We start from the raw sequence: 24,275 nt of genomic DNA, 5'->3' as shown, positions 1-24,275 counted from the left end.
TTAGTCCGTGTTGGAATCTATTACTGAAAAATCCCGGAGAGATAAAGATTGTGCACGGCTTCTCCTCCTCCATCAGCAGAGTCTGTTTGAGCCTCGGACACGTGCTGGGCCGTGATGAAGATTTTGTGTAAAGCTCTACATTTTTATTGCTTTGTTGGTCTATTTTACTGTTGCGTTAATGTTTTTGTTGGTCTTTTTTGCATTACTTTTCCATTTACATGCACAGAAAAGAAGCAGAAGGAGGCTTCAATACAATCGTTCTATATGCTGTATTGTAGATGTTTTTCCTTCCGGTAAAGCAACAGTCCTGTTCAGTCAGTAGATCAGACATGTCCGGAGTGATACCCAAAGGCATTTTCTACTAGGAATGGTGGCATCTGAATGTACTTCCCTCATTCTTATCCTTAGGGGTGAGAGCAATTACAAAGCACTGGTTAATGCGAGCACATGTAGCTGAACCGACACAAAATTTTCACATGGTGGTAAATTCAGACTTCTTCCTTTATAAAGAATACTAAATAGTCACCAGATATAATTTAAAGCGGGTTTTCCTGTTTCAACGTAATTTTACATATTTGTAAAGGCCACGTTAAAAATAATAAAACCATCCCTTTACCTTTCCCCTGCCCCCTGTTTACCTCTCCCTTCTTACCCTCTTTTCTTTCTGTATCCTACACCCTTTTAAGCTGTATAAATGGATAATTAATAAAAAATCTTTGAAACTACAAATAATAAAATCAGCATATCGGAGAAAAGAGTGTATCAAGTGCTAAAGTTACAAATATTGAATCTTATTAAATAACCCAATAGAAAGAGTCACAATAACACAATAAATAGGAACACCCAGGACAGTACACGATAGGTAAGGGTCACCTTTCCACTAGTAGCAAAAGATAAAGTGCCAGTGCATAATACCACATTCACTAGTAGCCAAACCATATTAGTAACCAGTACCACCCATTAGAATCGAACATGCCATGCAATGTCTAACAATAAATGAGCAATAGCTTACCAGGATAATGAGAACCAACTGGTGGTGACCCCCAATAGGATGTGGACCCGACTTTTCGCTGGCTGGAACGCCACTTTATCAGCAAAACGCACGTCGGGGTCCACATCCTATTGTGGGTCACCACCAGTTGGTTCTCATTATCCTGGTAAGCTATTGCTCATTTATTGTTAGACATTGCATGGCATGTTCGATTCTAATGGGTGGTACTGGTTACTAATATGGTTTGGCTACTAGTGAATGTGGTATTATGCACTGGCACTTTATCTTTTGCTACTAGTGGAAAGGTGACCCTTACCTATCGTGTACTGTCCTGGGTGTTCCTATTTATTGTGATATTGTGACTCTTTCTATTGTGATGTTTAATAAAATTCAATATTTGTAATATGCTAACATTATATAGAGTGGGTGCAGTTTTTGAGGGGGGACTTTAGTTACCAAGGGAACTTCACCCCCCTAGTATTATGAAACTGGTTTGGTTATCAAATAATAAAATCAGTTCGTACTTACCCTCCTCAAGTCCAGAGCTGCGTCTCCACCGCTCAGTGTGTACAGGCGGATGAGATGACGTCACATCAACAGCTCTGCAGCCAAACACTGAGCTCTACACGAGATAACACAAGCCACAAAGCCCAGTGATCAGCTGCAGCGCTGTTGCTGTAACATCAGCACATTAATTCTCACACAATCCCCGGAGCAGCAGCAGTAACACAGGTTTGAACATGGGGAAAGTGAATTCTGTCTCATTTTGTTAATTTTAACAAAGCCAAAATAAATTAGTAAAAACTTTAAAATTCCAGTTTTTCTCGAGACCTTCTCAGGCTTTTGAGGTCCCTGGCCTTTAACTTACATGCATAACAGCCATAACAAAGAAACAGGCATACAGTTCAGGGCAGGCACACCATTGGACAATGGCAGGAGCAATGCATGCTGGGCAATTAGGGAATTGAAGTTCCAGCTCCTTTAGTGCTGGCAGAATGTTGATGAAGAGAAACCAGACACTAAAAAAAAAAGCAGATAGCAAGTCATATTGCTGGAATGGGGGTAGTTCTTGGACATACTAGGCTGGTCCATGCACCAAAAACAGTTTTGTGGAGGAAGAGGGGAGTAAGACCATTCTTTTCTACAGATTTTGTGTAAATGAACAGCTACCAAGGCTCCACAAATGTTGTAACAGATTAGGTGCCTGGTCGGCAGGTGAATGACTCTCCACTCACTATGTGAAAGGGGGACCAGATTACAAAAACATGGCTGCTTAATTTCATAAAAAGGCTGCGCATGTCCACAAGTGATTGTGGCTGAACAGCAAAACTAAATACATCCTTATAGACAGTGCTAATCCCCGACATATACTGTGAGTTGCTCATTAGCCCCCTTAGTCCCTGCATGTACCAAAATTAGGCACTGTATGACACAGGAGCAGCCACAGACAGAAGAGGGCCCCTTTGGAGAGCAGTTTAAGGGCCCTTTGAAGTCCAATAGTTCAGTATGATGCACCAGTAGGTAGAAATGGTCCCTCTCGCTTTTTGGGGTCCTCTGTGGTTGCACAGGTTGCACCGATGTCATGTCCGCCCCTGGTGTAGCATATTGGCACATATCGGAGGCATACGTTACCGGATACATCCGGAGAATAGGTGAGCCTATAATAAGTCACCTTGTAGGATGGACCTGAAGGTTCATATATCTATATCGTTTGTCAAATGTTGCAGACACAATCATCTCCCCTGGATTGAGATTTCCGAGAAATGATCTGTCCATATTGACAGCGGCGTAATGGAGCGATTCCGCAGCCTCCTTCTTGCTATACATTTCTGTAACAAAAGCAGATTGTTGAACCGAAGCTTCTACATGTTGATAATATTAATGAGCGCTGACATTTAATTAAATGTTTCCATGTTTTGTAGCAGGTGGAGAGAAATTTATATCATCCACCTCTAAGAAGCGGCACTCAACTCCAAATGCATCATTTCCTGAGCCTCTTAAAAAATGCTGGGGAGGGACAATATATCACTAATTGCTACACTAATTGCCGTATGAGGGTTCGGTCAATTTATGGCTGAATTAACGGCATCCACAAATTCATTCTTAGGATAAACGACGCTGTAGCACCTATTTTTATGGGGGAATTTTAATGCTTCCTTCTATTTTTACTGTCATTTTTTTCCTGACTCCTTTGAAGGAATAGTCATTTTCCAATTCTTTTTGTCAGCCTGTCAAGTCGCTCCATCAAACACAATGTGATAAGCGCCGTGGTCCGCTGACATCAGTAGTCACAGTCTGGCCTCCAGGGTTGCCATAGACCTTACTAGTCTGCAAGCTTTAGATAAAGAAACCTGTGTCATGTGAACCGTAATATTTCTGTATAGTACATATACCGCCATGTATATATGTATTATTCAGCTATTTTGTTTTCCAATTATTAAATTATATTCTATTACTATGAACAAGTCCATTGTACAGTGGAGTATTGGCTTTGTATTTCCCGGCCCTGGCTCAATGTACAAGCTCTGACCTCAATTCATCCATAATCTTCTCCCTCATTAACCAAATGGAAATGGTAATTTACAGAGCTACTTAGTGTTAGAGCTTTTAAGGTCACAAATATCCGGTACACGTAGCGTTCTGAAAGCCAACGGTGGAGTCTGACCCATTATCCTGATCAAAACCACCAGTAAATATTCCGCTGTCGATACTCAAGTGCTCAGTCTTTCTTTTATATGTAATGAGCTATTTTTTCGAGAAAAAAAATATGCAAAGTGCTACACTCATATATTCCAAGATGTGTCTCATTTGCTTCAGTGAAGTGAAAGAGTGCCAGAATCAGCAAGACCCAAGATCTGGCAGACTCCGTTTGGCAGGCTGTTAAGTCCTTAATATCCGGGAAATGCTTGGGTCCAGTAAGAGATCATTTGGAGGACAGACGTAATGGCACAGTCTGGTTGGAGAATCTGCAGAAATATGAGTGTATGGCTAGGTGGGAATGAGCCATAAGGGGGTAGATGACTGAAATAACAGTATAATATGCCATATACAAAACAAACTACATAACAACCTCTATTGATACAGTCATGTGCAGATTACATGCATTTTAGCACTTTTTTTCTTAAGAAAGTAGCAGTGACATTACGAGCATCGAAAATCAAGGGCAGTGCAGGTGCCCAGGACTTCACGCCTGTTGCCCCGGATCTCTTGGGAATTGCCCCTTTGAACTGTATTGACATGAACTTGACATTGATATGGTTGGATCCTGTGGTCGAGCAAGGAAACATAGGCTCCGGTGCAGGGCCGGCTCCAGGTTTTTGAGGGCCCCAGGCGAAAGAGTCTCAGTGGGCCCCCCCCTTTAACACATACCACAATGTAGCATATAAAACAGCCCACGTAGTATATAACACAGCCACGTAGTATATAACAGCCATGTAGTATATAACAGCCCACGTAGCATATAACAGCCCATATAGTATATAGCACAGCCACATATTATATAACACAGCCCACGTAGTATATAACACAGCCCACGTAGCATATAACGCAGCCATGTAGTATATAACAGCCCACGTAGCATATAACACAGCCACATAGTATATAACACAGCCCACGTAGCATATAACAGCCCATATAGTATATAGCACAGCCACATATTATATAACACAGCCCACGTAGTATATAGAACAGCCATGTAGTATATAGCACAGCCCACGTAGCATATAACAGCCCATGAGTATATAACACTGCCCACGTAGTATATAGAACAGCCATGTAGTATATAGCACAGCCCACGTAGCATATAACAGCCCATATAGTATATAGCACAGCAACATATTATATAACACAGCCCACGTAGTGTATAGAACAGCCATGTAGTATATAGCACAGCCCACGTAGCATATAACAGCTCACGTAGTATATAACACAGCCGTGGAAGTATATAGAACCATGTAGTATATAGCACAGACATGTAGTATACAGCACAGCCCCCCTCCCCCCAAGAATGGTCCCATAGTCCAGTACTCACTGTTATAGTTAAAAAAATTAAAAAAACACTCCTCACCTCTGAACGTGCCCGCGCTGCTCCCTGCTCCGGTCTCGGCGGCTGCCGCTGCACTGCCTGACACACAGTGAGTGCGCGATGACGTCATCGCGCACCCGCAGTGTCAGAGGCAGAGCGGGGAATGACGGGTGACGCTCTCTCCTCCATCATTTGCTTTGAACTTTACCGGCAGACGCCGGTAGAGTTCAATGTAGCGGGGGAGTCGGCGCTGGCGGCAGGCGGGCCCCCCTGCCTCACAGGGACCCCATAGCGGCTGCGTGATGTGCCACTAGCTGAGGGCCCCTGGGGGACCGGGGGCCCTAGGCACTGGCAGCTGCCTGTCCCTAACGCTGGCCCTGAATGGGCCCCCTTGTCTCGCCAAGGCCCCGGCGCTTGCCCAGGTACGCCGGGTGCTGACGCCGGCCTTGACTGTAGGTCTGGTTTAGACAATTGTTTTACACCTACATATGCATTTAAAGTTAAAGTCTGATACCACTAGGACCGATTTTCATTGAATAGGGCTGAACAGGTGACAGCTTTACACACTGTGAAAAAATATTGCAGCGTGAACTATTCTCTTTATTCTCCATATTTTCCATATTTCAGATGAAACGCCCCTATCCAAGTCTAAAAAAAAATCTGATTATTTGTACAGCATCCAATTTTTACAGATACGTTGCAATTATTTACCAAGGAAACTGTATTTGATCCTTACATTTTAAACTGATGGATGTCACATGGATGTAAGGGGTAACGTTTCTTCTTGTGGAGAGTGACAGGCCTGGCATGTCAGAGTGAAGAGGCTTATAGGCCAAGCAATACTCCTCTTGGGAATTGCCTCTTCAGAAAGGAAGAGGACTTGAACTCAGTTAGAAGCCTCTCATGCAACTAAATCAGATCTCATGCTTTGTACTGGAGAGGAGCAAAACCCCGAAACACTGTGTTTGCAAACTGAAACTCTGGTTTGGCTTTTAGCCTAAGTCATATGGCAAGGCTCGTTAAAGGATCAATATTGACTTTTAGGGTATGTGCACACGTCCGGATTTCTTGCAGAAATTTCCTGAAGAAAACCGGAAATTTTCTGCAAGAAATCCGCATTTTTTCTTTGCGTTTTTTTTCTGTTTTTTTTCGCGTTTTTTTTAGCATTCTGCAAGCGTAATTAGCTTGCAGAATGCTAAAGTTTTCCAAGCGATCTGCAGCATTGCTTGGAAAACTGACTGACAAGTTGGTCACACTTGTCAAACATAGTGTTTGACAAGTGTGACCAACTTTTTACTATAGATGCAGCTTATGCAGCATCAATAGTAAAAGATAGAATGTTTAAAAATAATAAAAAAAATAAAAAAAATGCTTATACTCACCCAGACGATCTCCTCAGCAGCGTCCGTTCCTCTTCCTATAGCTGGTGTGTGCGCGCAGGACCTTCCATGACGTCGTGGTCATGTGAGCGGTCACGTGAGCGGTCACATGACCGCTCACGACCAATCACAAGACAGTGACGTCATCACAGGTCCTTCACCGCACACCAGCTATGAGAACCGAAGCGGCAGCATGCAGCGGTGAGGCGGGAAGACATCGAGGGTGAGTATAGGACTATTTTTTATTTTAATTCTTTTATTTTTTTGACCAATTATATGGTGCCCAGTCCGTGGAGGAGAGTCTCCTCTCCTCCACCCTGGGTACCAACCGCACATAATCTGCTTACTTCCCGCATGGTGTGCACAGCCCCGTGCGGGATGTAAGCAGATCAATGGACTCCTAGGTGTACGGAATCCCCGCAATTCCGCATTTTTAATGAACATGTTGCTTTTTTTTCCGCAATGCGATTTTTTCACGGAAAAAATCGCAACATTTGCACAAAAAATGCGGAATACACGGTAAATAATAGGAGGTATATGTTAGCGTTTTTTTCGCGTTTTTATCACGTTTTTATAGAGAAAAAACGAGAAAAAAACGCTAAAAATCCTGAACGTGTGCACATGGCCTTAGAATTGCAACTTCCAATAAGTAGAGTTTAAGTTCTCATCTTCTCTGAAGAGACAATTTGCATATTTAATTCCCCATAAGAGCATTGAATGGCCTATAAGTCTCCGTACACTGGCATGTCAGACAGGCATGTCACTCTCCACAAGGAGAAAAGGTGCCCCTTAGATCCCAGACAGAAGCCTCTCATACAGCTGAATCAGATCTCACGTGTTGCACTTATGAGGGGCAAAACACTGTGTCTTCTTTTTCTATTCTTTTCTAGTTCTAGTGGAAAATACTGCACCAAAATGCAGGTTGTGACCTGTGCCTTGGAATGTTATATGCTTACTAACAGACCTGACTTTTTAGGATCATCAGTGAGGTGGTCTGCATAAGGGGAAGGTTTATACTAATTTACATTAAATTGGCATTTCTGCTCTTTAGGGGATCTTCACATTCTGAGCAGTGCCAATCATCAAATGTCTTGTGATTTTTGGAGACACATTTTAAGTAAACATGTAATCCAATTCGTAAATCTATTGCTATATATAACTTAAAGGGAATCTGTTACCTCTGAGACAGGAAGCATGATGTAGGGGCTGAGACCTTGATTCCAGCGATGTGTCACTTTTTTTTTTCACAGTTTTCTCTGCTGCAGATCTAGCAGAGCTCTGAATGCTGAGCTCTGTATAACCCCACCCACAGCACTGATTGGCAGCTTTCTGTGTACACTGTGTATTGACAGAAAGCTGGGGGCAGAGTTGGACCAGGAAGCACAAGACACCTAGTCCTCTTCTGATAATCTCCTGCTGATAAAACACTTATTGTATTGAAACTACAACATGCAGCCCAGTAAGTGACACATCTTTGGAATCAGGGTCTATTGCTTCATATTATGCTGCTCTCAGATTACATAAAAAAAACATGATGGCAGATTCTTTTTAACTAACTTTACCTTCTATTTATGGGCACCATCTGTCCCCCATGTGACAGTTTCATAACATTTGTAATGTACTTAGTCCATAAAATTCACCTTAAACTAAAATAATTTTTAGCAGCACATAAACTATTGTAAGAAAAGGCGATCTGTATTAGTCAAGGATAGGAATATTATCACATAAGATGGTGGCTGTGGAAATCTTGACAGTCTACAAGATGCAAGTTTTTGTTGTGTGAATTTTGATCATATGAAATATGGAAACAATCTGAACAAAAGTATAAAAAGCAGAGCCATTCCTCCATAGTAGTGTGCCAAGTATTAGGGGACTACAAGTCCCAGTATATCATGTCATGACACTTTAGCTTCAGAGATATTGCGTGCCTACGTGTGAGGAATAAATTAAATTGTTCACATTGAGATATTTTTTCTTCTTTTTTTGGCATCAGTCAGATGGTTACCTGCGGCTGTCTGCATGTATCCTGCAAGCGTACATAGCCGTCTTTCACACAAGCCGCTGGGAAGAAACAAGGTCACGATGGCGAGCAGACAGCTCATAACCAGGAGAGCACAACCTCCACAGCAGAGAACAGCGCTTGTCTGGAATGACAAAGAAGACAGAGCCGAGATTTCATTATTAAGTCACATTAATGCAGCGGACGTATTCAATACAGTATTCAAGACGTAGGATCTGTTATAGCTGATGAGCGAGCGTTAGCTAAGATGTATGTGCAATGTTCTCAACATTCGGAAGCACATGTGCTGCTCGTCTCAATCCCCAGTGTCTCCGATGTGAAAGGGGCACCACTCACTTTCACATCAGAATTAAGTGGTGTCTATGATGGACCTCACAACTAGCAAGTGTGTGAAGTCGTAACGTCAGCATTCGGCAGCACATGTGCTGCTCGTCTCAATCTCCAGTGTCTCCACTTCCATGACAGTGCTGACATCAATGAATGCCTGATGCAACATACGGCAAGCTTATCAACATGAAAGTTTCTTGTATGTGATGAACCTGTCCTGTTCCTCCATGACATGAGAGAGATGGTGAAGCACAACGAGCTAGTCAGATACTCCATCCTAGCCTGTCAGTGGGTGCAACTTGCACCTATTTGTCAATCATCTCCATTCTGAAGAAATGCAAGGCTCTGTTCACATTGATCACTTATGACGGCAAGAATAGCACAGCAACTAGACCTAATTTACTTACTGGGTCTGGGCAAGCCCTGGGCTAATCTGAAAGGGGCACCACTCACTTTCACATCGGAATTAAGTGGTATTTATGATTGACCTCACAACTAGCAAGTGTGTGGAGTCGTAACGTCACTTCTCACCTCTGATGTGAGTAGCGAGGGTTAACGCCTTTAAAAATTCTGTCATTTCCAGTTTCTTTTTATTAAATACTTTCAATTATCTGATAGTTATAGAAAAGTAAGAAGCCTTCCCAAAAATACAAAAAAAAAATGAGGTAACTCTGTTCATTCTTTTTCCAAATGATCATAATATGATATGTGAGAAGCCAGTGTTGGCCTATGTGTAGTCTGAGGCATAGCTATAAGGCACGAAAAGGTGGCCATTACACGCTGGCTCTAGTGTCTGAGGTACAGTGGGCTCCGTTACAAGTCACCAAAGTCATAAATATACTAAATAGGAATTTGGGGTCCTGTTTAGAGACTCAAGAACTGAAAGGTACATCATACCTCCCAACTGAAAGGGACAAAATTCGGAGTGCTGCTGCAAATTTTGACCACGCCACTGTGACGACACAGCATGTATTCTTAATTAGGTCAGACATATTTTTTTACTAGATACAAATAGAGAAAAACCACATACATACATACATAAAAAATAAAAAAAATAAACCACCATATACTCACCTGTCCGCTGTAGTTCACGTACTCCCGAGTGCCCCGAGGAGATCTCACGTGTAGAACAGTCACATCTGCTCTATCTGGAAACCGATGATACACTGACGGGGTAATCGCTCCCGCAGTGTATCACTGAGCTGCAGTGAGAGTTCAGCGGAGTTCATCAGCTCTGGTGATCTCACTTATTCCACCGCTGCACGAGAACTTTCTGACGGCAGCTCAGTGATACACTGTGGGAGCGAGGACCTCCTGTCAGTGTATCGCCGGCTGTCTTTGATAGCAGTCACATCAGTGATTGCTCTCAAAGGGATCAGGATTGTCGTGGGACATTATGTATTATATTCTCTCCGGACAGGTGAGGTACATTGTGGTTTATTATTTTACTTTTGTTGCAGGAGAGGTTGGCTTCAGTGGATTAGGCATTCAGTGAGTATGGTTTAACCCCATAACCCCATTTTTCGTGATCTGGGGTTGGGTGATACCATTTTTGTGCAGATACGTTCTTTTGATCGCTCATTATTGCATTTGAATGCAATGTCACGGCGACCAAAAAAACATAATTCTGGCGTTTTGACTTTTTTTCTCGCTACGCCGTTTGACGATCAGGTTAACCCTTTTTTTATATTGATAGATCGGGCGATTCTGAACCCGGCGATACCAAATATGTGTAGGTTTGATTTTTTTTTTATTGTTTTATTTTGAATGGGGCGAAAGTGGGGTGATTTGAACTTTTAATTTTTTTTTTAATTTTTTTTCATATTTGTTAAAACAGCTTTTTATTACTTTTAGCATGCTTCAATAGCCTCCATGGGAGGCTAGAAGCTGCCACAACTGTATTGGCTCTGCTACATAGAGGTGATTGTCAGATCGCCTCTATGTAGTAGAATTACTGCATTGCTATGAGAGCCGACCACAGGGTGGCGCTCACAGCAATCCGGCATCAACAACCATAGAGGTCTCAAGGAGACCGCATCAAAGCGGGGGTTCTGCCATCGGACATACTATTCTGTCCGATGGCAGAAAGGGGTTAATTAAGATTCATTAAAGGAGTCTGTGTCATTATTTCAAATAAAGGACTTTATTCTGGGTGTGTGTTGTTTATACAATATCACTATGGGGTTACTGGTGGATAGGTGTCTAATAGACACCTCTCCATTTCTAAAATGTGGGCTTGATGTCACCTGACAATACAAAGGTGACATCAACCCCACAATTATGAACCCCACTTGCCACCGCTACAGGGCAAGTGAGAAGAGCGAGGCTAAGAGTCAGATTTTATCCATTGACTCTTAGTAATGGATCAGTTAAAAATGAACAGAACTAGAATGGGACTCTGAAATACAAAGTCTGTCTTCCATATTCAAAAGTTTTACACAGATCCCTATAGACTTTGATGGCTGAGTCCGATCTGTAAAATGGATGAGAATAGAACATGCCTGCACTGCCGGCACTTTATGATTACCTTTACTACCCTAGACCACCAGGGGTTTTATGATTCCCTCTACTAGCCTGGACCACCAGGAACTTTATGATTACCTCTACTACTCTAGACTACCAGTAACTGCAACATAAACCTCTATAATGCGTAGACAACCAGGAACTTTATGATCACCTCTATTACCCTAGACCATCAGGAACATTATGATTAACCTCTATACTGTGTAGACCACCAGGAACTTTATGATTACCTCTATCACCCTAGACACCCCAAAACTTGATCATTACCTATGCCCTATGTGATGCAGTGACCAATGCTGCAGCTAGGGAGCGCTGTGTGGGCTCCTGAGGATACGAATGGACTGTTTAAAGCGGAAAGTATTCCTGTGTGCCTTAAATCTTGCTGCCAAGCGAGTATTCCCCAACCCGCTAGTGATTGCGGCATTACAACTATCATAGACCACCAAAATGTTATCATTGCCTCTAAATTTCCATAGGTTTCCATAGCCCACCAGGAATAATAATAATAATAATATATAGGAATATTTGTATCTACATTGCCCTGGACCACCAGGAACTTTATCATTACTGCATTGTGGCCTTAGACCACTAGAAAATGTATCACTACCTCTAGAACTTTATCATTAACCTTTACACTGCGTAGACCACCAGGAACATTATGATTTACAGTATACACTGCTCTACAGCTCCACAGCCTTCAGGGACAAAATAATTAACAAGTAATTTTTGGGGGGCCTAGTATTGCAGCATTACTGTACTTGAGCAATACATAGTAGTTTTGTATGGGTACTATATGGTAGTACTATTTGAATACTGTCCAAAGGCCTTATTTTTGCAGTATTTGCAGCACTATTATTTGGAGAATTGCTTGAATACTGTATGGAAGTATTATTTAAGCACGGTATGGTAGTGTTTTTTAAACATTAATGGCTGTTGTATTATATGTTTACTATTACTTGGCATTGTATGGCAGAATATTTATATGCATCTTTTGAAATTAAAGTAATACTCCATTCTCATGACTGTGTTTTCTATCCACTTTATTACTTTCTGTAGATAGAACACGTGCCAATTATTCTATTATTCTGTATACGTTCACAAGTCGTTTTTTGAGGTTCAGATGTCTACAAAAACTGAGACATGTCCGATTTTAATCAGATTTAGGAATCAAAATCTGTCATTCATGTCGATAGGTCCACTAAAAAAAATGAAAAGCACATGGATGTCAAGTGTGGTGCAACCAACTAATGTCCATTTTTTTCTGTCTAATAAGTATAAGTTTGAAAAAACAATTGTAGGTTTGCATATAACAAAACAGACGCCACAGTGATGGTGAAACTGACATTTGAACCAAACAACACAGTTGAAATTCAGATAAAAACACATTTTTCTTGCAAGCAACGAGCCCTAAGCTGCATGAAAATGACAATGAGCTAGCATAGATAGACCTTGCTTGTCACCCACAAGCCCTTGTACTATAAAACCTCTGATTACAGAAATATTGTACAGAATATTGCGTTATATTTGAAATATAAAGTGATGAACCAAATAATAAAAATAGTAAAAAAATATATTGTAGATGCAGATGTACACCATAAAATTAATTTATAGTTAGAGGACAGCAATCACACAATGCCCTATTACATACTGTCTTATATTATACCTATAGCGTCCTGTATATCTAAAATATCCTATACAATTCTTTTTTAGAAATATGGGTCACAACTCATTTTTTACTGTATTCTAACACATAAAACCTACAAAATCACTGAATTATATATATATATATATATATATATATATATATACAGTATATAAAGGGTAAATGGATATTGCACTAAACGGACTCCTTGAGAAAGCTACAGGGAAACGTACGTTGGGGTTCTGAGGTGTCCATTTCTCTGGTCAGTCTCTCTTATATGGTATGCTTACATTTGACATTTAGATTCTATATTCATAAATCTAGTTTTTTATCAGTTTATGATTAGATCTTGTGGTAATTAACACTATGTCCAATTTATAGCCCTTTGATCTATTATAGAGCACAATACTGACCATTTACTTTATACCCATACTGATACGTTTTTCTTTTTTTTTTTAGGCTCCTTACATATTTTAATGCAATTTGTGTAATATTAGACACCAAGAGAACCAGAGTATCTATAATTCACCACCACATAGTTTTAAAATAATCAATTTTTATTTAAATATTCAGTATAAAAAACAATATAAAATAAATAGTACAATGAGGGAAAACAACAGCTGAGCACTCGAAAAGGGAATCACCCTAAGACCCCTAACGCGCGTTTCGCGTTTTGATGGCTTTTTTCCCCTTCGAAAAAGCCATCAAAACGCGAAACGCGCGTCAGGGGTCTTAGGGTGGACCACTGTTTCCAGCTGGACCTACAATGGGTAAGCAGTGATGTCGGTATTTTTTATATATTGTTGACAACTATATGGTGTTAATTACTTTTCGATACGAACATGATTCCTTGCGTTTTTACACCAATAAGAGTGACATTTTTCTACTAAATACATAGACACATGCTACACCAGGTCATACTAATGGAGCAGTGATTCCCTTTTCGAGTGCTCAGCTGTTGTTTTCCCTCATTGTACTATTTGTTTTATATTGTTTTTTATACTGAATATTTAAATAAAAATTGATTATTTTAAAACTATGTGGTGGTGAATTATAGATACTCTGGTTCTCTTGGTGTCTAATTTGATATTTGAGTACCGTACTTCACCTGGCAATGCGCCGATTTAATATATGGGAAAGGTTTTAAACTACATACCTTTGACCCTTATGAATATGAAGTGCTGGATTGCTTTTGCTTGTATATTAATTTGTGTAATATGTAATAAAATTGTTTTGTAGTTATTTATTGAGTGGCTGGAATTTTTTTTGTGTTTTAAGTAACACAGCAGTGCGCCCATAGCATAAATCCAATCTATGTGCCATGTAAACAGAATGAAATAACATAGAAAGTACAAGAAGAAATAACACAGATTGTCTGCCTGCTACCTCTGAGATTAGCAGCTGCTCCTTCCTTTCCATTTAAACAGAGAACCAGGGAACAGAATATGTGATGATATCAGGATGATACCAAATTGGCTTCCTCAGAGGGCTCAGCCAGCAGGAAGCCTGGAAAATGACTTAACCACTTGACCTGCAGCATTCGGTGGCAGCTAATCCTGACTTCGGGCAGGACACCAAATATCTTCTGCCAGGTGGGAATCGGGAGTAACGTGTAAATGGCATCTAACAATCTGACTCTGAAAACACAGTAATCTGCATAGGAAATTAAAGGGGTGAATTAAAATAAATCAAAGTCAGATTGGATGGTTTGGGTCCATGAGCGAGCTTCCAGATCTGTGAGGAGCCATGGAAATGAGACGACAAATCGCTTGGTTATATGTCAATCACCTAATGTATTTTCTCCATTTGTCACACGGCTACAGGCAGTAAAGGCCAATATTCAGACAAATGCATGTTAACAGGAATGCTCATTTTCGACACTGCCCGTGTAATCATACTCAATGATCATCCAATTTCACTGATCACATTTTTCTTATACAGACCTAAAAAAAAAATAATTGTCAGTAGCTATTCCCTCAACGAGGATTTGCTGCTGACAAAGATGCAAACAGAATCGGGGTGAACGATCACTCTTCTGACCCTAATCATTATGTTATAGAAATGCGACAGCACATTTAGAGAATCGGTAACAATGCTCGTTCCCAACTATTGGCCCTTGTAAGCATGCCGATGATCACCTGACAGCGAGCAAAACGCTTGTTCGTTGATAGATCAGATTGTTTCTGATGGCGATAAAAATAATTATTATTTGCAGCACATCGCCCTGTGTAAACAGGTAACATGCTGCCGACAACACGATGCTGTATGAGGACAAAATGATTGTACTAATAGATCATTCTGGTACAATCTGTTATTGGCATCCAGTGAAAACGGGCCAATAAATGAGAACTGATCAAATTAAAAGTCGAAAATCGGCTCCTCTAAGTGCGCCATCCCACTGAGGTGGAAGAATCCTTTTACATGGACATGCAAATTGCCTCTGCTGAAAAAAAGAGGACTTAACTCTATAGCGCCACCTATTGGAAGTAGTGATCCTACAAGTCACAATCAACCCTTTAACGAGTCGTGCAATATGACTTAGGATTAAAGCCAAATCAGTATCTCAATTCGCAGACACGGTGTTTTGGGCTCTTGGCCCTCGTCAGTGCTAAGCATGAGAACTGATTTGGCTAGGTGAGAGGCTCTGGAGTGGGGTCTAAGGGGTAACGTTTCTCCTACATGGACAGAAACTGACAAAACGCACGATTGTTGCATGCAAAACAAACACCAAATGACTTCCCATATCGTCGATAGTTCCATGATTTACAGGCAGAAATCATCATGAATTTACAAACTGTAGGAGATAAACAATTGTTTCTAGGGTCATTTTTTCCCCATCTAGTGTCAACCACATCCCTAATTACATGAGCGGATGTGCTGCCGACAATAATTTTCATACCCACGAATCCATACCCCAAAATGGAACAGTTTCCTTACTAATTCAAAATGAAGAAGAGAGACCCCAGTGAATAAGGGGTCCGTCTGGTTTCTCCTTAGTGTCAGTTTTTACAATGGAAGAAACAATGCAGAATGTAGAACCTTTTCTTCCGTTCTAACAACAAAGGGAAGATGGACCTAATAATAACCAATATCCCCCCCTGACCCCTTGCGGAAAAATGGAATTCCCAAAGGGACATGTGAACATAGCCCGAGAAGTGGTCTGAGTTGTTAGATACAAGATTATGGAAGTAAATTGATTTTTGCCACAGTTGAAGGATTACCTAGATCTTCCATCATTACTTATTAGTCACCACTTCTTTTCGGGAAAAAGATAACGGCCAAGCAAAACTGAATGACATTATATAATATATGGAAGAGCCTTGTCCGCCAGAGCAAGAGCCGCTATTAAGCAGTTTTCCGCTCTGACAAGTGGGGATAGGTCCTAAGCTCTATTCCATCTACATGTCTAAATCCAGAGTTTCCAACGTTGTTAAGCATAACCCAAGACTTTGACAAGACACCGTGCTGTTTTAAAACTGGGGCATGAGCATAAAAGAAGTATACCCTACCAGCACGGTGGCTCAGTGGTTAGCACTGTTGCTTTGCAGCGATGGGGTCCTGGGTTCAAATCCCACCAAGAGCAACATCTGCAAGGAGTTTGTTCCTCCAATAATCCAAAGACATAATGAAGGGGAATGTAGATTGTGAGCCCCAATGGGGGCAGTGATGATGATGTTCTGTAAAGTGCTGTGGAACTAATGGTGCTACCGTATATACAGTAAGTAAAATAAATACAAGTATGGCATATACCCCTGGAGGTACAAGAACCTGAGCCCTGGATCACTCCTTGAAAGCAATACAGAAACAGTGGGAAAATTATTCCAGCCAGAAACAACAATATAAAGAAAAAAATAAATATACACTATAAAGAACAAAACCTAAATATATAACATTTACGTATAGTCCTAGGTGGGTCGCATCCCCTTATTTCAGAGCCATTTACAATGACCAGTATACAGAGACTACCACAATGTCCCTGAAATGAAAGGTGAAGCCATGCTAATGTGATCTAGTGGCGGCAGATATATGGGGCCAGCCTTGGACGACTGCTGCTATAACTCATTTTAGGTCGCCTGACTTTATGATATCCTGTGACGGGGATGACATGTGAAGCCCAGATAGAGTCCCCATCACGGAAAATAAAGCGATACTATATGTGACAGAGAATGATATCGATCACATCCCCTTCACCACCCTAATAATAGGTTTCCGACAGAAGTCAGGAATTTCCATGGAGCTGCATAACTTTCCAGGGACAATATAAGAGGGACTTCCACTGAAATATGACTTTAATATGAACAGTCATGAAATTGGTAAAGTACGGCTTCAGCTTTTATTGATTTTCTTTTAATTTATTGTTTTGCGAGGGTAAAAGCGAAGGTCACTGCTTTGTTAATATGTAAATAGCGCAGAAACCAATATGTGCCAAATGATAGCAATGGTTTCCCCGACACAGAAAAGCCGGCGGTTCTTTACATGGGGATAACGTGAGCTGTTCTGCCAAAATAAGATTCTAACTTATTTCGATTTTATTAACTTTAGCTGTATGTAAGGAAATCTAAAACATCAACTTTTTTTTACTTGTTACTTTTTTGTTGCCTCTGCTTATGTAGCACCACTATATACTGCAGCGCTGTAAACAGGTATTGATGTGAGGGACAGCCTACTTTCTTCATGATCATCACACACATACAATTTTATAGGAGGCAAGTTAATCTTTCACTTTGTTTTAAGAGTGTGGAAGAAAACTTGCACTGTATATTGACGGAAGCCTGGGGGCGTGGTTGGACTAGGAGGCACGAGACACCTAGTCCTGCAGTGATAATCTCTTGCTGATAAAACACTGATTTTATTGAAACAGAAAAACACAGGCCAGTAAGTAACACATCGCTGGAATCACGTACATACTGCTGCTCTTAGATTACATAGCAAAAACCTGCTGACAGATTCCCTTTAAGTGCAAAATGTTGTGAAACAATTAGAAATTAGAGACATTCCTCATGAGTTATGTAAGTAAAAGATAAATTACATGACAGGATTCTACTGATATCTATATAGAGGTCTAAGGTGCTGCTCAGAAAGAGGGTTGTGCTATGTACTTAGGAGAGTTTATAACGCACAATGTTACTGGTGACACGGGTGGGTCATAGGGATATGCAGGGTCAGTGGTGAAATACACACTAACCCCTGGTAATATGACAAAGTCCATAAAAAAGGTCTTTAGTCCGTCAGACTGAAGTATAGATGTCGTATGGGGAGGGTCAGAGGGAATCTGTATGCCTTTCTATAAGGCCAAGTTCACACAGAGTGCTGTCCGTGAAAAAAGTCAGTAGTCAGAGCAATGTTACTCAATTGGGCTGTTCGGATGTGCGGTGTTTTCACAGAATAAATGTAAGTGTGAAATAAATTGCAGTCTGCAGTCATTTCTTCCATATATTGGATGAGACTCACCTTGTCTTGTCTATGGGTGCACAAAAAAAATCAGAGCTCAGAACTGCTGATGGTCACACGTGAGCAGCAGAACACAGCAAAAATGGGAGCTTCTTTTTAGAAGTCCGTGACTGTATGGCCACATTCACACGTCCAGCATTTGGTCAGTATTTTACCTCAGTATTTGTAAGCTGAAACCAGGAGTGGGTGATGTATTTATATACAGATGCCTATGGATTGTATATGGATGACAACCAGGAGAGGAACAATCAGAGGAAAAGTAGAATAGAAACACGTCACCACTTCTGCATTTATCACCCACTCCTGGTTTCAGCTTACAAATACTGAGGTAAAATCCTGACCAAATGCTGGACGTGTGAACGTGGCCATACAGTCTAAAAAGAAGCTCCCATTCTTGCTGTGACGTTTGACCATGTGAGCTGCTCGCCTAGTTTGACATCTCTGTTCATGTTTTTATTTCCACACGTATATTGGACTTTTTTTATGAAAATTAGCTGAAGACCCTTGCTAATAATCCGGGCAATATGCTAAGTTTTAGTTCCAATGCTGGAAGGATGAGCCACAGATTTGTGCATTTGTAGATGATGATGCGTCTGAACACTGCACCATGTGGAAGTGCCCGACACTGCCGGCATCTCTCGAGTGGGAGTATCATCACTTTGTGAATGCCCTATGATTGAGCACAGATGGCTCAGAGAGACATGAAAACGGCTTGTAATCACCACCTGGCTGGCAGGAGCCGATAACTACAGGGATGTCGGACCTAGTTAAAAATGCAAGTCTTCCAGGCTCTGTCTGGTTTTATGATCCAATTCTGTGTCACCAAGGCAACCATGGAACCCAACCTAATATTAACCTCTCTGCATCTTCTTTATCATTGACTAGGTGATAAATCAGTCTAGCAAATTCTGCAATGGAAAATAAGGATTTATCGCACGTATTGATCCATAACCCCTTCAGTTTGACCTTAAGATACTTATTCCCGCCATTATTTATTTTGAGAATTTTTCTATATGGCTTGTACCTCATCCCCTCTCCTAGTGTTGTCCAGGACTAACATATTGAGGACTTTGGCTGAGAAGAAATTATTTGGTACAAACATTAAGAGGCAAAGAATGAGGGCGTTGATTCAGTAGAAGCAGCAATAGAAGTCCCAGTATTGTGGCGGCAGCAGGAGACCACTCCTAAAGTGCGAGAGAATATCACAGAGGAAGGGAACGTGGTATCGAGGGTAAGAAATCGTAACACTACACAACATAATGAATTAGAACAGCTCTGCCAATTACTTCTAGGTGTGTCTGTCAGCCTGGTTTGGACTTTTTCCATTAGCAACAACTAGATATCTGACTACAACTTTAGGCCAAATTTACACAAGCCCATCTTCAGCATACTGGGAAAATGGAAGAAGTGTCCAGTTCTGCATAGAAAATGTAAATACCTAATTACATTGCAAAGTTTCCAGGGAAGACCTTTTGTTGGAAAAAATTGAATAAAGCACTTTGATAAACTGTGGTCTTGTGATGTGGCTTCTTGTCGGGGTTCCCAATATAGTGTTTGTTTCCTACTATAGAGGGTGTCCTACTCTTCATGCTCTCCTTCCACAATCAGATGGAGCCCTACCATACAAAGGAACATTCAAGGGTGTAAAATCCAAGCCAGTACTTATTCCCTCTGTTTCCGCTTTGGTGGTCCCCTTTTTTTGGAATTCCAATGTAATCTGCTTATCACATGTACTTAACTTTGTACTATCAATTTTTACATTCCATTTTTCTACACTGTCTGAATATATTAAAGAAGCACTCCTCCTTCCGTCAAAGTTTTTATCCTCTTAATATATTGAAACTATCATATTATATATCACTCCTTACTTACAATTGCTCATTTTGCTTTTCTACCCAGCTAATTCTTCTCTTTTCTCGGCTTTATGTAGAAACAGGAAGTCTATTGTCCCTCCTTTTTTCATTCCGCTCTTCAACTCCTGACCCAGCTGTTTCCTCCTCCCTGCTGCTAGGGACTTTTGTAGTGACTGTTGACTCATGCAGGAAAAAGAGACTTCCTGTTTTCTACATAGAGCTTAGAAGGATTCAGTATGTTTTTAATCAAGTGATGACATAGACCTGATCCAAAATAGATGAATTAGATGGGTAGAAAGGCAAAATGATCAATTCTAAGTACACAGTGATATATATTATTGCAATATATTAAGATAACAATTTTGATAGGAGTGCTTCTTTAAAGGGAGTCCTTCACCCCTAAAATGCATTTTATCTGGGCTAAACACTGTTCTAGGGGACTTGAGAAAATAACTTTTAATTCATATGCAAATGAGGAGGCATTGGCCAAGAGTTTGGTGCACCGTTACCCTACATTTTCATATTGGGGCCCTTCTGTTGTGAATTCTGCTCTTGGGCTCCCTCCGGTGGTTGTTAGTAGTAGTGCAGTGGTCTCTGGATTATAGGCCAGGGCAGGTGTTTCTGCTTATTGCAGCTCTTGTTATGATCCTTAGTGGTTGAGGATCACAAATTACTCCAGCTAAGTAACAAACATAGGACAAGCTCTAGGGAGGTGGCAAACTGGACTGACCGCAAATCTGAACCTATCCAAACACACTAGAAGTAGCCGGTGAACGTGCCTAAAAATCCTAGACGTCTCGAGCCAGCCTGAGGAACTAACTACCCCTAGAGAGAAAGAAAGACCTCTCTTGCCTCCAGAGAAATAATCCCCAAAGATATAGAAGCCCCCAACAAATAATAACGGTGAGGTAAGAGGAAGGCACATACACAGGGGTGAAAGCAGATTCAGCAAATGAGGCCCACTAATACTAGATAGCAGAAAATAGAAAAGGGAATCTATGCGGTCAGTAAAAAACCCTTACAAAATATCCACTCTGAGATTTCAAGAACCCCCACACCAACTAACCGTGTGAGGGGAGAAACTCAGTCCCCTAGAGCAACCAGCAAGCGAGGAAATCACATTTTAGCGAGCTGGACTAAAAACATAATGAACGCTGATAATCAAAAAATGATCAAACAAAAACTTAGCTTGTCTTGGAGAGACTGGGAGCAAGGTAGACACAAGGAATCTGAAGAGCACTGAATACATTGATAGCAGGCAAGGAACTGAGTATCCAGGTGAGCTAAATAGGAAAACAAACCAAGGATAACGAACCAGCTGATGCTGCCAACCTGCAGAAAGACAACACTACACAGTACCGCTTGTGACCACTAGAGGGAGCCCAAAAATAGAGTTCACAACAAGCTCTATTAGGTATTTAGGTTTGTAGGATCCATCAATCCCTGCCAGTTTTCCATTGTATCTTGGAGGGATTGCATCTCTGTCTGGCTCCACTTGCCCTGCTGTCATTTCAGCTAAGATAAGTGCCCTGTTTTGGTTCTCTGTAGCACGCATGCAGTGTGCTTTTATGTGCAGTGCAATCTATTGTGTTTTTGTCCAGCTTTGACTTGTTTGGATTTTTCTGTCATGCTGGTTTCTCTGGAGATGCAGATATACATCCTATGTCTTTAGTTAGATGTAGTATATAGTATATTCTGCTGTGGATTTTTCTAGTGTTTTAATACTGATCGCTTAGAACTCTGTCCTATCCTTTCTTTCTAGCTAGAAGGGCCTCTTTTGCTAAACTCTATATTTTCTGCCTGTGTACGTATTTCCTCTTAAACTCACAGTCAATATTTGTGGGGGGCTGCCTATCCTTTGGGGCTCTTCTCTGAGGCAAGATAGGATTTCCCATTTCCATCTTTAGGGGTATTTAGTCCTCCGGCTGTGTCGAGGTGTCTAGGCCTGGTTAGGTACATCCCACGGCTACTTCTAGTTGCGGTGTCAGTATTAGGATTGCGGTCAGTACAGGTACCACCTACTCCAGAGATAGTCTCATGCTGCTCCAGGGTCACCGGATCATAACACCCTTCCTCCACTTTTTGATTAGCAGTGCTCACTTCACAGAGAGGGGACTGTTTGAATGGTACTGGTGTGTGTACAGTCGCATGCACATGCTGTGGCCACGCACATCATCCTCACTGTCTCCTTCTGATGGCGCTCACTACACTAATAGACCTGGAGGCGCAGCGAGTGGCATCAGAAGAAAGGAGATAGAGAAGAGACTACTTTGGTTTTGTGCCGTTTTTGTTTCATGTTTGTGTTTTTGAACCCCCAATTTGTCATGGTTTATGATTTTTGGGTTTTGAATTGTGGCATTGTCAAGGGGCTTCTTGCCGGGGCTCCCAGTATAGTGTTTGTTTTTGACCACAGAGGGTGTTCTACTCCTCATGCTCTCCTTCTACAATCAGATGGAGCCCTGACCTACAAGGGCACATTCTGCAGCATGGAAGAGTCATGGCCTGAAAAAGCACTATCAGGGAGTAACATCCAAGCCAATATCTATCCCCTCTGTTTCCACTTTGGTTGCTGGGCAGCGCCGCACCTTTGATGCTGTTGATGCAGAGTAGAGTCTTGGTAGTCCGGTTTAATTCCTGGAGCTTTTAGTGATGCTCAGTCATGGAGCTATGGGGTTAATTCCTGTCTTTTTAGACTTCTCCAGGCCTTTGGAAGGGCTGTTTTCTATTTAAACTCCTGAACCTCTGACTCCCACTGACAGTTAAAATTGTATCTACTGTGGTTCAAGTTCTGCGCTTTCAGCTCCTGCATTGCTTGTTTGTATTTATGTTGTTTCTTGACTACTCTTTTTCCTTCTAATTTTGTACCTTTACTGCCCTCCTGGTTCTGACCTGGCTTTACCATACCTGACAGCCTGTACCGTTGGCCAGCAGCTGACTCCGTGGCCCCAATACAGTGGCCCGTTTTTTTAGAACTACCAGGCGACTAGTGACAGACCATGGTAACTCAGGGGAAAAGTTTAGTTGACAATATTTTCTTAGAGAAACATCCCTAAAAGTTGTCAGGTAAGCACTTAAACAAATTTTCCACTCCTAACAACGGAATATCTGAAGAAGGGAGACTAGTGCCTGTTATCACAACTTAATAGCACAGAGATAGGACCATCGACTACCACTATTTCATGCATACTGTACTTATGATGTTCTATAAGTACTCCTTACCGGTGGATGCTTGTAGCTGCTATCTGTAAGATTTCCTGACAGAGTAGTTTGCAAAGAGTGAGGACTCACTGTTTTAAACTCTATTTGTTAGTCCCTTAGAACCCCTTTAAGAGACTCCCTGGCATCGGCTCCTATTAAGCAGATTAGATTTATTATAAGTAATGCACTGGCAGATTTGAGCTCGATTTGCTCTGCTTCTCTTACAAGGAATTCCAGGAGCACCTGCTTCATAAACTCTCTGAGGTCCAGGCCATTAAATATTCATTCAGATAAATATTTCAACTCAAGAAACACGCGCCTCCATGCTTCTACCACCACGTGAGATAATTGTTTTATCTCCATTATGGTCGGAGCAATCGCCACTTTCTCCCCACATATGGATCTAACTAGCTAAATAATCTGCTTCCAGCATCACTGCTAAGAGAGAACCCTTGTGAATGTTTAGCAGCAGTGTCCTGATTTTTCCCTTATATTCATGTACTACCCCTCCCCAAAAACTTCAAGTTCTAACCTATATATGCTCTATTGTCTTTGTCACAATTCCTGTTTTTAGTGCAGAATGTAAATTATGTGGGAATTTAATCACACGTTTTGTTGAATACATTTTTCATTCTGTATTTTACTCCCATCAAGCCTCATGATGGATCACAGACAAATCTGTTATAGGATGGGTGGTGTTCTCTCCTGTGCTCCATGCTGCCCCCTGCTGAGTAATGCACTCTGTATGACCCGCTAAGAAGAGTGTGGGACGGGAAAAGTCGATTCGCTCTGAGCACTTTTCACCTTGTTTTATAGCATCCCATGGGCCATCATTTTATATGGGAATATCTATACAACCCCCTGACA

General features: G+C 41.3%; 1 protein-coding gene across 1 annotated transcript in view; it reads right to left on the bottom strand.

The window, feature by feature from the left end:
- LOC143815205 (LHFPL tetraspan subfamily member 7 protein-like) overlaps positions 1-24,275 on the bottom strand; it is a 236,024-nt gene that overhangs the window by 142,092 nt on the left and 69,657 nt on the right. The window contains exon 2 of the mRNA XM_077294208.1: positions 8,400-8,538. Within this exon, the coding sequence (XP_077150323.1) occupies positions 8,400-8,538 (139 nt within the window). The remainder of the gene's footprint in view (positions 1-8,399; positions 8,539-24,275) is intronic.

The sequence above is a fragment of the Ranitomeya variabilis genome, chromosome 3 (genome assembly GCF_051348905.1).
Source record: "Ranitomeya variabilis isolate aRanVar5 chromosome 3, aRanVar5.hap1, whole genome shotgun sequence".
NCBI classification, from domain to species: Eukaryota; Metazoa; Chordata; class Amphibia; order Anura; family Dendrobatidae; genus Ranitomeya; species Ranitomeya variabilis.
The sequence above is the reverse complement of the archived record's forward strand: the minus strand, read 5'-3'. Positions and strand labels throughout refer to the sequence as shown.